Source organism: Gossypium raimondii, chromosome 7 (assembly GCF_025698545.1).
Source record: "Gossypium raimondii isolate GPD5lz chromosome 7, ASM2569854v1, whole genome shotgun sequence".
Classification (NCBI taxonomy): Eukaryota; Viridiplantae; Streptophyta; class Magnoliopsida; order Malvales; family Malvaceae; genus Gossypium; species Gossypium raimondii.
In genome coordinates, this window is record NC_068571.1 from 40,745,726 (window position 1) to 40,761,387 (window position 15,662).

The 15,662-nt window shown below is 38.3% G+C and overlaps 2 protein-coding genes across 2 annotated transcripts; both read right to left on the reverse strand.

Annotated features, from left to right (window-relative positions):
- Positions 1–12,031: 12,031 nt before the first annotated feature.
- LOC105767205 (uncharacterized) lies at positions 12,032–14,173 on the reverse strand. Its single transcript, XM_052633937.1, has one exon. The coding sequence runs from the start codon at positions 14,171–14,173 to the stop codon at positions 12,032–12,034; it is 2,142 nt and encodes a 713-aa protein (XP_052489897.1).
- A 319-nt stretch (positions 14,174–14,492) lies between these two features.
- Positions 14,493–15,380, reverse strand: LOC128042554 (uncharacterized). Its single transcript, XM_052633938.1, has one exon. The coding sequence runs from the start codon at positions 15,378–15,380 to the stop codon at positions 14,493–14,495; it is 888 nt and encodes a 295-aa protein (XP_052489898.1).
- Between the last annotated feature and the right edge of the window lie 282 nt (positions 15,381–15,662).

A 15,662-nucleotide genomic window follows, 5' to 3' on the forward strand; every position in this document is an offset into this window, starting at 1 on the left:
AAACACAGAGCAATTATAAATTTCAAACTTAAATTATTTCAAAATTTAAATATAATGAAAAAATTCTTATATATTCTGTTTAAGTTTGATACTTTTACATCATGCTAAAGTGATTACTTATTAATGTTATTATTAAGAGATCATCAATGGAGAATTAGGGAGGAAAAGATGGTGCGGTTTAGATCCTTATAGGACGGAGAGTTGTTAGTGATACCGAGAAATGCATGTAAAGGGACTTTGGTATGGATTCCCGTTGTGGTTATGATATTTATGTAAAACAATTGTCTCCCGATTGAAAGAAAGGTTATAAAATGACATTTACCTGAAACGAAAATTTACTTGTATTTTTTTCTACAAAAAATTACAGTAATTCGCAAGCTTTTGAACTTATACCGACATTTTGGACATTGCACGCGATCATAAGGATATCAAATTGAGATAAAGTGCAACTATGAACGTACCTACAAATAAATAAGTTGGTTGATAATAATAAATTGTAGGATAACTCCGTCACATGATGTTAGCTTGATAATTATAATAATCGGGTTTACATCTAGTTCTATCTCTTACGATGAAATTAGTTATCTCATTAATAGTTGAGTACACTGCTTATGATTACCGTAATGCAGATTAAATTTTCAGTAATATATGTTAAACTTTTAAACAATGGGGAATGCTTAAACCTTCCATGCGTCTTTGCTGATAATAATTGTATCTCAAAGTGTCATTCAGGTACTTGGACAACAAATGTTTTAACAGCTAAAGCAATAATTACTACTTTTTTATGGAATGACGATTGTTGATGCCTTTAGAGGTGAGCAATATGCCCTTTGAAGAAGTTTATTTTAACATTTAAGTGGGATTTTCCTTCCTTTTCCGCACACTGTTTTTATTTTATTTTATAATATTCTGTTGTATAATAAATAAGAAATCAAAATCGTAACCTTTCGTAGTTTGCTAGAACGGAGTAATGCGTTTCAGTAGGAGATGAGAGTTTGTATGCTGCCTAAAGCTAAAATCTAACTTCTTAGCATAGTGTTCTTTAAACAATTATAGTATGAGGTTGTATCCAAGTTTAGTCTTGAATGTCCACAACCTCACCACACACTAATTGTTTCATGACCTCCATGCTGCCTGCCATTCTCAACAACTGATTAAACAGAAAATAAGAAACATGTAGGGTAAAAGGAAAATTAAAAGAAGAAAAAGAAAAAGAACAGAAACAATACCCATGAGTTGTTATTATTATAAGATCTGAAAGCTTGTTGCAAAGACAAAGGATCAGAGTGATTTATTGCTGAGAAGTAAATGAGATTATGATAATGGCCATGGAGGGTCGGTAGGGCAAGTACAAAGGTGAAAGAGGCAAGTGCAGGTGGGGCATTTGGCGCAGACACTTCCACAGTCTTCACTTCTATGGCATCTAAACGAAATGATAGGTCCCCTTGCCTCCGCCACCATCTCTGTATCTGCAACCACACATCTACTTTTATCACATTAAACAAACATATGAGTTAAGGTTCAGGCACAACACTGAGTTAGAAACTAACGAGTTGTAAACATTAAGATTACTGCAAATATAACCAAATTCCATGACATCTCTTATATCTAATTAATTGAAATTAAGCTGGTGGAAATATGTAGAGCTTATTTATACCTCTATTGTATATATATAGCAATGTATTAATTTTAGTAGCTGAGGAAAAATAAGGTGATTTATTGGAATTTTCTTTTACCTAATGAATCATATTTTTGCTGTTTGTCTAGTCATGGAAATAATGTGTTATCTAAGCTAGAAATGCATGATGTGGATAAGCTAATTATTCGTCCAACAGATTGGAAATATATTTGGATTACATTCGTTTGTAATAAAAATTAATTGAATTTACAAATTCAAGTTGTATTGGAGCTGCTGAATTATGTTTGTTTAAATTCAACAACTAAACCGAAATTTTACATAAAATGAGATTCGAACAAGGGATCTTAAAGATCTCATATCCTCAAACATCATTAATAAAACTCAAACTTAATCATAATTGGAAATAATATATATTAATTTATAATTTTATACATTAAATACCATTCAAACACAATATATCTTAACAAATATACAAAATATTAAATCAACACAATTAATTTATAATTATACCAACAACCCAAATAAGGAAGTGATTAAGAGCTAAAATCTAGAGCACAAATTCTAATATCTCCTCCCCAATTTGCAACCCATGTAATACCAAATCAAGCTCTTGTTCTTCAATCAAATCAGAAATTATCACAACCTTTCACCACAGCAGTAAAATTACCTTTTCTTCTGGCAAATAACAAAAGCACACTACTTTTGTCACACACACACAAGTTACAATTCCAAATGAAATATCTTAGCTCTGCCATTAAAATCTTATGTAATCAATCCAACATCCTCAAATCAACATGTTGACACCATTTTTTTGGATGAAAAACGGGGTCCAATTGGGTTTTGAAAACGAAAAAGGGAGTCGCCACCAATCCTATTTTGAGGTGTGATTGGGTCACCTTGGAAAGAGGTTGTTTCTAATAAATAATTTGATTTTATTAAAACAACGGTTTTGGTCAACGGAATCTAGAAAACGGGTTCGGGAGTCGGTTACGTTCGAGGAAGGGTTAGCACCCTCGTAACGCCCAGAAATTTCGTAACGCCCAGAAATTGGTACCTAGTTAATTATCTAATGTCTTGATGTCGAGAATTGAAAACTTGAAAAATTTTAAAAAATACGATCCCTTGTATTAAACATTAAAAATTTGGGAAAAGAAGCATATTTTATGTTAATCGAGAAAGAGAATCGTATCCAGTAAGTTAGGACACAATATCTCGAATTCCCAATATACAAAAAAATGCTTATTTAAAAAGTATTTTTAGCTATCTCGGATTTGAAAGTGAGGTCACAACCAGTAAGTTAGGATGCGATTCTTTTTAAATCCCGAGATCATTTAAAACTTGAGTTTGAAAGATTCGTTTATTTAGATTTATTGTGAAAATCGAAACCCAGTAAGTTAGGGTACGACATTCTCAAATCTAAACACGAGATTTTGCTTATTCAAAAATTGTAATTTATGTATTGAAATGAATTAATCTAACATGAAATAATAAAACACGATGTTAATACTCATAACAAGACGATATTGAATACAATAGTGCAAAATAATACGAACAATTGCAACGTAAATAAGATAAATACAAAGTATGAATCAATAACATACGAAATAGCAATGTCTACAAGCAAATAAAATTAAAGCATTCATTCAGATCAATAACATAAATGAAATAAATAACTAAATGAATACGAATATAAAAAGTAAAAAGATATATGTGTGTGCATAAAATTATGAGAATGTAAAAATCTATGTACGTAAAAATATGTGTAAATATGTATGTGTACATTTATGTGTATGTACAAAGTTATGAAATATATAAAATATAAAGGTAGGTATATGTATATATTTTTATAAAAATAAAAACGTATATATATTATGTGCATGTATGCATTATAAAATATATGAAAGTATATATATACAAGGATATATAAATAAATAAGATATAAAGTATATAGGTATGTATTTATGAAAATTAAAATATATATATATATATATATATATATATAGACATGCGGCTATATACATAAAATAATAAAAGATAAATATGTATAGGTATTCATAAAAATAAAATATGTGTATTCGTATATTAAAGTATAAAGTATAAATAATATATATCTAAGTAGATATACATATGTAAGTAAACTTGGAAAGTTATGCGTACACATACTATGACAATATGAATGTATATGTATAAATTATAGAATGTATTAAAGTGTAAGTATGTATATAGGTATGTACACATATATCATAATCAAAAACAGTATAAATGGGTAAACAATAAAGGCAAATAATAAAATAAAAGCAATAATGATAATAATAATAATGGTAATAAAACTAATTACTTTTAAAAAAAACAATAAAAAATGGGACTAAATAAAAAAAATGCAAAATCCCAGGGGAGAAAAGTAAAAAAGAAAAAAAAACTAAAATAGGGACCAGATTGGAGGGAAGCCCAGAAGCAGAAGGACTGAAAGGGTAAATAGACCCTCAGTCCAAAACACGCGGATCCTTGGGATCCATCGGGTCAACGAGCGGGTCGCGCTCAATACGGCGCCGTTTTGGAGCCATTGATTAGACTCCAAACGGCGTCGTTTCAGACAACACATAAGGCCCAAGAAATACCTTAATCTGATAGCCTCCATTCATTTTTTAAACAAACAAAGAAAAAGAAAATAAAAAAACAAAAAAGGAAAACTGAGAGCCCGAATGCTCTCCTCCCCACGCCTCTCTCGGCCCTTAAGCTCAGGCCGCCATCTCCGCCTCCATGGCCAATGGCCGGAGTTGCGCGAGAACGGCCCCTAGGCCTCCCCCCTTTGCGGCGTCCCCGAAGGCTAAGCCTTCTCAACCGTGAGATCAAAAGGAAAAGGGATGAAACGCCCCTTTTGGCTCGACTCCGACGACGGCAAGGGTGGGGTTCCGACACCAGCCCGTCGAAGCGGTAAGGTATTTACTCCTTTCCCTTTCAGTTCCTTTTTCTTTGTTGAACGATTGCGGAAAAAAATAAACAATAACTAAAGAGTAAAGTAAATAAGAAACAAGAACAGAGAAGAATAAACTGAGTCAACCTTTTGATCTGTTTTCCTTTTTGAATTCAAAGCGCTGTGTAAAAAAAAATGTACAGAGATATTGTTTGGCTTTTATAGCCTTTTCCCATGTATTTTGATTGTATTTTTTTGTCTTGCACTATCATTGCGTGCTCGCTTTTTTCTATCATTTTTTGCGGCGTTGATGAAGCTAGTAGCGGCGGTGGCGATGGGACAAAACGAATGATGATGGCAGAGGGAGGGGCGCGGTGCTAGGCTTGGCTAGGGTTTCCGTTTTCTGAAACCCTTAACTGGGTTCTGGGCCTATTGGGCTTATTGGGCCGTTTGGGCTCTGTTAATTGGGCCTGGGCAATAATTGGGCTGTACAGCTGCCCCTCTTTGCTCGTTGTCGTGTAACGATAACAGAGCAAAGACTAAGAAAGACCAATTTTTGCCCAGTCTTGCTGAGGAAAAGATTCTCCGTTGCGGCTTCAATCTGTTCTGCTGCGTCGCCTGGAAGTAAGATTCGCCGTTGTGGCTTCGATCCTTTAAATTGCAATGTCGGGGAAGTGAGATTCGCTGTTGTAGCTTCAATCTGCTCCGCTGCATCGCCAGAAGTAAGATTCGCCATTGTGGCTTCGATATTTTAAATTGCAATGTCAGGGAAGTGAGATTCGCTGTTGTAGCTTCAATCTGCTCCGCTGCACCGCCAGAAGTAAGATTCGCCACTGTGGCTTCGATCCTTTAAATTGCAATGTCGGGGAAGTGAGACTCGCTGTTGTAGCTTCAATCTGCTCCGCTGCATTGCTAGAAGTAAGATTTGCCGCTGTGGCTTCGATCTTTTAAATTGCAATGTCAGGGAAGTGAGATTCGCTGTTGTAGCTTCAATCTACTCCGCTGCACCGCCAGAAGTAAGATTCACCGCTGTGGCTTCGACCTTTTAAATTGCAATGTCGGGGAAGTGAGATTCGCTGTTGTAGCTTCAATCTGCTCCACTGCATCGCCAGAAGTAAGATTCGCCGCTGTGGCTTCGATATTTTAAATTGCAATGTCGGGGAAGTGAGATTATTGTTGTAGCTTCAATCGCTCATTGATCGCTGTAAGTAAGATTCGCCTCTGTGGCTTCGATCTTTTAAATTGCAAACTATGGTTTCTTCGATCTGCTTCGCTGTCAGTGCAGGAAGGCAAGATTTACTATCTTTATTGATCTGTTCTCTGGGGAACATGACCTGTATATTCTATTTTATGAACCTATTTGTGCCTAGTGATTAGGATGACCAGAATGAATCAAATGCTCCTAACTAGACGTGTATGAATGACATTTGAATGAATGCCGAATGTCATGAAAGTGATTCCTTAATGCTAAGGTTATCATCACGCAAAAGCTTATTAAGGTTTATCGCTGACGTGCTACAACGCCTTCTTGCTCGACTGGCAAATCCAAAGAAACACTTAATCAGATTGCCCCCACTGTAAACCTCCAAGTTCAATCCACTGGATGCAAAATTTGAACCATCTTTCTCCCATCTGTAACCCAAAGGTAGAAAGATCTGGCCTTTTCTCGATCCTCTGCTATCACAATTCAATGATACAGAATGTGAAGCTCTTTGGTCCTTTACTCCGTTCCCAAGGTGTTATACCAAATGTTTATGCTTAATGAAGAGTTTTCTTCTCCCAGAAGATCTTTTCTTATTGCTTGGTGAACATCGCTTGTTTGTTCATTGAAGCTTTGCCACCAACACGACATCTTGTCATTTTGTTCAATGTTTGGACAACAGAATTTGAAAGGATAGTCCTGACTTGGACTTTTCCCTTTTAGACACTTTGAATTTGGTGTGCTCTAAACAACAGTCCTGTTTCAAGTTCCTTCATTATTTAGAAATTTCTAGAGTAATATGCAAAACTCCATTTGCTTGAACATTCAGTTCATTAATAGTTATTCTAAATGTTTTTCGAAAAGATTACCACAACGAACAAACAAGTGTTATTAAGAACAAATCTCAAAATGAATGAGTTAATCGAGATAGCAAATTTTGCTAAGATAAAATGAAATAAGACAATAGATAAAATGAAAATTTATTGGGGAGCAAAGCTTGAAATGAATACATTAATCAAGACAACAAATTTTGCCAAGATTCAAAATATAAGATGACAACAGGTGCCCCAGATATCGCAGCACGAGCTTCCCTGTATAAGTTTTCTAAAGACCATTTAATATGTGTTTAGGGAATCTACAGTATTTTGTCGATACCCTAAGATGTCACCTACTCCTTGTGATTCAGGTATAGTAAGACCACCACATGCCTCAGATCCTGATTAAAATTTGAGCTGTTCCGTTCACCTCACGCTTCTTCAAAATTTGAGCCGCCTTTTTCAGGTTTTCAACTCAAATCCCCTTTGGTCTCAAGGCGCCCTTTGCGGGTTTTCACCTTGGCCTCTCCCCCCCTTTTTTTTTGAATGTCCCTTTTTTTCAAGTGAAATATTTCTTGACTGAGTTTGAATTTATAGGATTTGGCAGGCTTTTACCATCCATCTCGCTCAGGATTAAAGCTCCTCCTGAAAAGGCCTTTTTTACCACATAAGGACCTTCCCAATTTGGCATCCATTTTCCTCTAAAATCCTTTTGTAGAGGAAGAATCTTTTTCAAAACCAGGTCCCCCTCGTAAAATTCTCTGGGACGAACTTTTTTGTTATAGGCTCGCATCATTCGTTTCTGATACATCTGACCATGACGAATAGCTTTTAACCTCTTTTCTTCTACCAAGTTTAGCTGGTCATATCGAGATTGAATCCATTCAGCCTCATCCAACTTTAGTTCAGCTAATACTCGGAGGGAAGGAATTTCAACTTCTATGGGTAAAACTGCTTCCATCCCATAGACTAAAGAAAATGGTGTTGCCCCACTAGAGGTCTTAACAGAAGTACGATATGCCAGGAGAGCAAAAGGTAATTTTTCGTGCCAGTCTTTGTAGGTTTCAGTCATTTTTCCTACAATTTTCTAGATGTTTTTGTTAGCTGCTTCCACGACACCATTCATTTTTGGACGATACGGTGACGAATTGTGGTGTCTGATCTTGAACTGACTACAAACTTCCGCTATTAAGTTGTTGTTTAAGTTCATCGCATTATCAGATATGATCCTTTCAGGCATCCCATATCGACATATGATCTCTTTTTTCAGAAACTTGCTAACTGCCGACTTCATGACATTTGCATATGAAGCAGCCTCCACCCATTTAGTGAAGTAATCAATAACCACAAAGATAAAACGATGCCCATTAGAAGATTTTAGAGATATTGGCCCGATAACGTCCATTCCCCACATGGAGAAAGGCCATGGAGAAACCATAACATGAAGGGGTGAAGGTGGTGCGTGCATTTTGTCACTATAAATTTGACATGTATGGCACCTTTTGGCATAAGTAATGCAATCCCCTTCCATGGTGGACTAATAGTACCCAAATCTCATAATTTGTCTGGCCATCGTGAAGCCGTTGGCATGCGTTCCGCAGATACCTTCATGCACTTCTTCCAAAATTTCCTTTGCCTCGGACATCCACACACCTCAACAATACTTGATCTTTTCCCTTTTTATACAAAATTTCCCCATCTAGGACATAGTCAATGGCTAATCTCCTTAATGTCTTCTTATCATTTTCTGTCGCATGGTCAGGATACTCACGACTCTTCACATATCGTAATATGTCATGGTACCAAGGGTGATCATCTTTTCCCTCTTCATTGTCAATGTTGCAACAATGGGCTGGAGCCTCATAGATGCTGATCTGGATAGGCTTCATATCTTCTAATTTGTTCACTTTAAACATGGAGGCTAAAGTGGCCAAAGCATCTGCCATCTGGTTTTCATCTCGCGGGAGGTAACTAAAGGTGACACTATCAAATTCCTCAATCAATTCCATAACCAATTTTCGATAGCGGACCAACTTGGTCTCTTGTTTCCCATTCCCTTTGGTGATAAATTACTAATGCAGAATCCCAGTATACCTCTAGCACCTTAATTTTCCGCTCTATGGTGCCGGATGCCCATAATGCAAGCTTCATACTCAGCCATATTATTTGTGCAGTCAAAGTCCAATTTGCTAGTGAAAGGATAATAATCTCCACTAGGAGACACGAGTACTGCCCCAATTCCGTTGCCTATAGCATTTGAAGCTTCGTCAAATTTCAACTTCCAAGGACCACCTTCTTGGAAATCTTTCTCTATAGTTGCGATATACATCAAATCTTCATTTGGGAAATCGAAGTTCAATGGCTCATAATCATCCAGAGCCCTACTTGCTAGGAATTCCGCTATTGCACTCCCTTTGACCGCCTTCTGGTTTACATAGACTATGTCAAATTCAGATAGAAGAATTTGCCATCGGGCCATTCTTCCATTCAGAGCGATTGACTCTATTAAGTATTTCAGAGGGTCCAATTTGGAGATTAACCAGGTCGTATAGTACAACATGTCTTGTCTCGATCTCCGAGTTGTCCAGATTAGGGCACAACATAATTTCTCGATTAGCGAATATCTTGTTTCGCATTCAGTGAACTTCTTCTCGAGATAGTAGATTGCTCTTTCCTTTCGTCCGATTCATCATGTTGACCAAGCACGCATCCCATGGAATTTTCAAATCGCCAAATACTGATGATGAGCGGTTTGTGCAGGCGGTGGCATCAAGACCTTTGGGCGTTGGATAAGTAATGTTTGACTTTTCAAAAGTTTTTGACATTCCTCATCCCATACACCAGATTATGTTTCTTGAGGAGGCGAAATATGGGGTCGCATTTCTCGATTAGTCGTGAGATGAACCGAGCAATATAGTTCAGCCTTCCTAGAAAACCTCGAACCTCCTTTTGAGTACGCGGCGGTGGTAATTCTTGTATTGCTCTTACTTTGTCAGGATCAATCTCAATTCCTCTCTCACTGACCACGAACCCAAGCAATTTTCCTGATCTGACCCCAAATGTGTATTTTGCTGGATTTAGCTTTAGCTGAAATTTTCTCAACCTCATAAATAATTTCTTAAGGACCTGCACATGTTCCTTTTTTGTTTTAGATTTTGCAATCATGTCATCAACATAGACTTCTAACTCATTATGCATCACATCATGGAACAATGTTACCATGGCCCTCTGATACGTTGCCCCTGCATTTTTCAACCCAAATGGCATCACCTTATAACAAAAGGTTCCCCATAGGGTTATGAATGTAGTTTTCTTCATATCCTCAGGATGCATCTTAATTTGGTTGTATCCAGAGAAATCATCCATGAAAGAAAACAGCGAATGCCCTGCTGTGTTGACCACCAAGGCGTCGATGTGCGGCAAGGGAAAGTTATCTTTTGGGCTAGCCTTATTTAAATCTCTATAATCTACACACAGTCGTACCTTTCCATCTTTTTAGGGATAGGAACGATATTAGCTACCCACTCGGAGTATTTGACCACTTGCAGAAATCCAGCATCGAATTGTTTTTGTACCTCCTCTTTTGTTTTTAACACAACATCAGGCCTCATTCTTCGGAGTTTTTGCTGAACTGGTTTGCAATCTTCCTTTGTAGGAAGTCGGTGAACTACGATGTCAATAATTAACCCCGGCATATCTTGATATGACCATGCGAAGACATCTTTAAACTTTTGAAGCAATTTAACGAGGTCTTGTTTCACTTCTTCAGCTATGCACGTGCCAATCTTTACCACCTTTCCCTCTTCCAGGATCACTGTCTCTATCATCTCCTCGTGAGGTAGAATCTGTTTCTCTTCCTGCTCTACCATCCTCAACAAGTCCGGAGATAGGTTGCAATCTGTGTTATCTTCAAAATCTTGAGATTCCTCTAAACACATATCTCGTTCAAAAGGATTTCCTAAGTCCATAGTAGAGTCACTCATATCATTGATATCTTGGGACCTGTTATAGGTATCAAAGAATGTACAGGGAATGTATGAATTTAAGGATTCTTATTTAGTATGACCATGAATAAAAGAATGATTCGGAATAAAAGCATTCAAGATGACTATTCGTATGAAAGAATGAAAAGAATTTTAAAAGAATATATACTCAAAATGCGAAGATATATTTCATTGAAATCACAATGTCCACATATAAGCCCATTTCAGTTCACAAAAGTTTTCATTTTCTCTAGGCTTAGAATAATTAATATGTTTTGAATATTACTCTAGAAAAGCTCTAAAAACTTCAGGCATTTCTTCTGCAGTCCAATTGTTTAAAACACTCCCAGGTTCAACGGGATAGATGCCTGATGTACTTCCTTCTTCAGATTCTTCTTCAAATATGGCATTGATGCTCAAGTTTCCTAACATTTCCTCTGCGGTCTTCTTTCTTGGAGTCCTCAGTCCAGAATACATGGTTCCTCCCGATATGAATGTCCTGGATATGTGGGGGAAAGCCATAGGTTCCCAATCAACTTCTTTTCCGTTCAAACGCGTCTTCCTTCTGTCTTGTCTTTTCTCTAACTATTTCCTTCTCTGCTTGGCATTTGGTTTAAATCCTAAACCAAAACGGTCTTGTTTGTCTTTCACCACTGGTGCCTCTATCCTTCCTTGAAGGCATCTTCCCAGTCCTCTTCCATGCACAGCTCCTTTCCCAACTGTCATTTGTAGTCCCATCCTTGTGGCTCTAGATATGCTGGGCATTGGGATTTTCTTTCCCTTAGTGACAAAAGTTACATTTACGAACTCTAAGGATCGAAAAGAACATTCGACCGCATCATCATCCACTCCCAAATATGGTGCGTCACTGGTTATCGATGCAATGATGTCTTCCTCAGCGTCAACCATAATTAACCGGCCTTCTGTCACTAATTTCAACTTCTGGTGCAATGATGAAGGCACCGCCCCTGCTGAATGAATCCATGGTCTCCCGAGTAAGCAATTATATGAAGGCTTGATATCCATCACTAAGAAATCCACTTCGTACGTATTTGGGCCAATCAAGAGAGGTGCTTCTATTCTTCCAATCACCTTTCTTTCGGTACCATCAAATGCTCTCACTATGTTCTGGCATGATTTCATGTGAGAGCTGTCCACCGGTAACCTATTTAAGGTGGATTGGGGTAAAACATTCAAGGCTGATCCATTATCAATTAACACTCTTGATAACATATATTTCCCGCAGTAAGTAGAAATATGTAAGGCTTTGATGGCTCCTCTTCCCCCGGGCGGTATTTCATCATCATTAAAGAAAATAAAATTGTCGGCACTGATATTATTAACCAAATGGTCCAACTTATTCACTGAGATATCATCAGCGACGTAAGTTTCATTTAGCACCTTAATCAGCGCATTACGATGTATCTCTGAACTTAGAAGCAATTCAAGCATCGAGATACGAGCCGGTTGCTTATGTAATTACTCTACCACGCTGTACTCGCTATGTTTTAAGAATTTTAGAAATTCATTAGCCTCATTTTTAGTTACCGGCTGATTGATACGCGGCTCAATTTTGTCTGTCTTTGCTTTTCCCAATTCAACCGCTAAGGCTTTTCCTTTTCCAGACTCCACTCTTGCGTTTGCCGGATCATAGCGTTTTCCACTTCGTGTATAGAATCCTTTATCCTCTCCTAAAGCATTTACCAAGCTCTCTTCTCCTGGGATTGTTACATTGCAGTTGTAATTCCAAGGAACCTTTTTGCTATCCTTGTAGGGAAAGGATACAGGTTTTTGGATTATGACCTTTGGTGCTATTTGTATTCCAGATTCTCTGCTCCTTGGTTTTGAAATAATTACCACCGGGTAATTAGCCTTTTGGGCTTTCCCCGTAGATCCTTCTTCTGTAGCATAGACCTCTCCTTCTGCTAGTTCATTAATCTCTTCATAAAACTCTAACTCTTTGCTATCCATTAAGCTTTGCACCATGGTTCTGAACTCGGTACACTTTTGGATGTCATGGCCTTCTTCTGCGTGGAACTCACAAAACTTCATTGCTCCTTCAGGCCTTTTTATTGAATTTTGCCTGATGAGACATTTTTTCACCATTTGTTTCCAAACCCATTCAAGGGGGGTCCTTATCTCGGCTATGTTGACTTTGACTCTCTTTCTTCCGTTCTCAATTATCGCGTTCACCCCTTTATTGTCATGATTGGGCAACGGATTCTCTGCTACATTTGGTCCTGATGAGTCACCAATCTTTACGATCCCCAAATTGATAAGTTTTTCAACTAACTTCTTGAATGCAGTGCAGTTTTCAATCGAATGGCCCTTGGTCCCCACGTGATACTCGCATTGGGCGTTTGCGTCATACCACTTAGGGTATGGGGGTTGCATTGGTTTCAGGTAATATGGAGATACCATATGTGCATCGAATAAGTTCTGGTACAATTCCCTATACGTCATTGGGATGGGTGTGAATTGAAGTCTCTCTACATTTGGCCTTGGATTAGATTCCTGTTTCGAAGAACCTTGCCGATTAGCGGTTACTGCTCTGGCTTGTCCGACCGTGATTGTTTTAGAATGGTCCTTGTTAAACATGCTTGTATTGTTTATCTTGTGCTCCTTCTTCCTTGGAGCCGACCTTTTAGTACTTTCTCCTGCTTCTATCTTGCCACATCTTATGGCGTTCTCTATCATTTCTCCAGACATCACTATGTCTGAAAAGCTTTTAGTGGCACTGCCCAACATGTGATTGAGAAATGGAGCTTTCAAGGTATTGATAAAAAGCATGGTTATCTTATTCTCTAAAAGTGGTGGTTGAACTTGTGCTGCTACCTCTCTCCATCTCCGAGCATACTGGCGAAAGCTCTCATTAGTTTTCTTTTCCATGTTTTGTAATACAATTCGATCGGGTGCTATATCCATCACATGTCTGTATTGCTTTATAAAGGCCTGCGCCAAATCTTTCCAGGAGTGGATTTCGGTTCGACTCAATTGATTGTACCATCTAACCGCTGACCCGATCAAACTGTCCTGAAAATAGTGAACCAATAGTTGCTCATTGTTGATGTACCTGGTCATCCTTCGGCAAAACATAGTGATATGAGCTTCGGGACAACTTGTCCCGTCATATTTTTCAAACTCCGGCATCTTAAATTTAGGAGGGAGGACCAAATCTGGTACCAAGCTTAGATCTTTGGCGTCCATCCCATGATAATTCTCGCTAGTTTCCATGGCTTTGAATTTCTCTTCGAGCCATTTACATCTTTCCTCCAATCGGCTCGGCAGTTCTTCCTTTGTTTTCTCTTTTCCTATCATTTCGTCAAAATCGGGTACTATGGGATTAGTAGGGGCTTCTCCGAGATAAGAACCTATTCCAGTTTGGAAATTTACTGGCATTGAGGCACTAGTTTGAAACTGCTGAGGCCTGATAGTAACAGATGATCTGCGTGGTTGCACCTCAGCTTGGGTTTGCGCATGAGGAGGAGTGAAACCTGGAGGATAGAAAGGGCTATCATTATTTTCTTCTTTTGTATTAACAACGGGGTCTTTTCCTTTGTCGCTTCCCCCTTTGAACAACTGCGTTAATTCAGCTATCATGCTTTTTTGAGACTCTATCATTTCGTTCTTCATATCTTGTTGAATCTTCTCTAACCGCTCTTGCATTTGTTCTTGCATCTCCTTTTGGAGTTGTTCGAGTCTTTCGAGTCTTTGATCCATGGCTTTTGTTTTGCGACGGGTACCGTAGTGATAAACGGTTGGCGAAATTTTGTTAGTTTCCAAGGTAGTTGTGTCATAATTTTAAATTAATTAGGCTCCCTTTTTAAAACTTGATGCATATGATGATATGTTGATGCATGAATGCAAAAAGAGGCACTGATTCGAATTCAACTTCATTAGAAAACTTTACTAGAGAAGAAATTTCTTTACATAAAATAGATTACATATACGGCTTTGCCCTTATACCCAAAGCCTTAACCTTTTTAAGAAGCCAAGCTAATTCTCGGCCCCGGTACGATTCCAACTCATACTTCAAACTTAATAGATCAGCTTGAACCGCTAGGGTTTGCAGGTGATCAGCTACCTCGCGTACTTGAACCACTGCCTCACCCATAACATAATCTCTGTCTCTAATCTGATCTTGAGACCGCTGGAATTGCCCTTGCCACTGCTCACTACTTCTTTCCAGAAGCTCTATTCGGAATTCGCTGTTTTGCAATGCGTCCTCGAGCTCTCTTACTTGTCCCTTTAATTCTTCAATTTTGTCCAAGCTTGCCTTTAATTCAACCACAGAATGACGACAACAGTATTGGTGAAGTAGCCTTTCCAGTTCAGTTACTCGGGCATTCAACTTCGTCTTCTCGTTTTGGCAGACTAGTAAACTCTCTCCCAAAGTAACTTCTCGAGTTTGAGTATCCTGAAATTTCTTTTCCCACTGATTAGCTTTCGTTTTTTCCTCCTGAATTTCCTGTCGCCATTGTTCTGGCGTTTTACCCAAGCCAGCAGTTCTTATCGACCTACGCAACTTCTTGTAATCCGTCTTCAGGCTGTCTAAATCTTCTTCTGCCTTGTTCTTTCCTTTTCTTAATTTGTCGGCCTCTAATCTTTGAATGTCCAAATCCAGTCCTAACTGCATTTTCTCTTCCTCTAACTGCTCTACTTTCTTCCCTATCTCCAAACTCCTCTTTTCAAATTCTTGCTTGATAATTTCTATCTCAGAGGGCAATACTTGTAGGTGTTCCTCTAAAGATCGAGCAGTTTCTGGATTTGACGCCGGGATATTATCGTTGACCCTTTGATCACGCCACTGGCTATACTCGGGGGTCATTGTCGGACCCACGGCTAAAATCTTCATTCGGCGAGTTTGGTTCCAGGCATTAGACACTTCTCGAACCTTTTTATTGTAATTGTCCTCCCTATAGGAAAAATCACAATAGGCCAACCCCGCATTCTTTGATGCAATTGTCGTGATCTATCTTTGTCGGATACGGTAGGGAGCATATCCGATAGCTCCCTATATCCCGAAGCAGAGGAACCCGGTCGAAATCTCCACATCGGTACAATATCTCATCAGGAATTAACCAAGGAGCCCTCCATTCAATATCTTCAT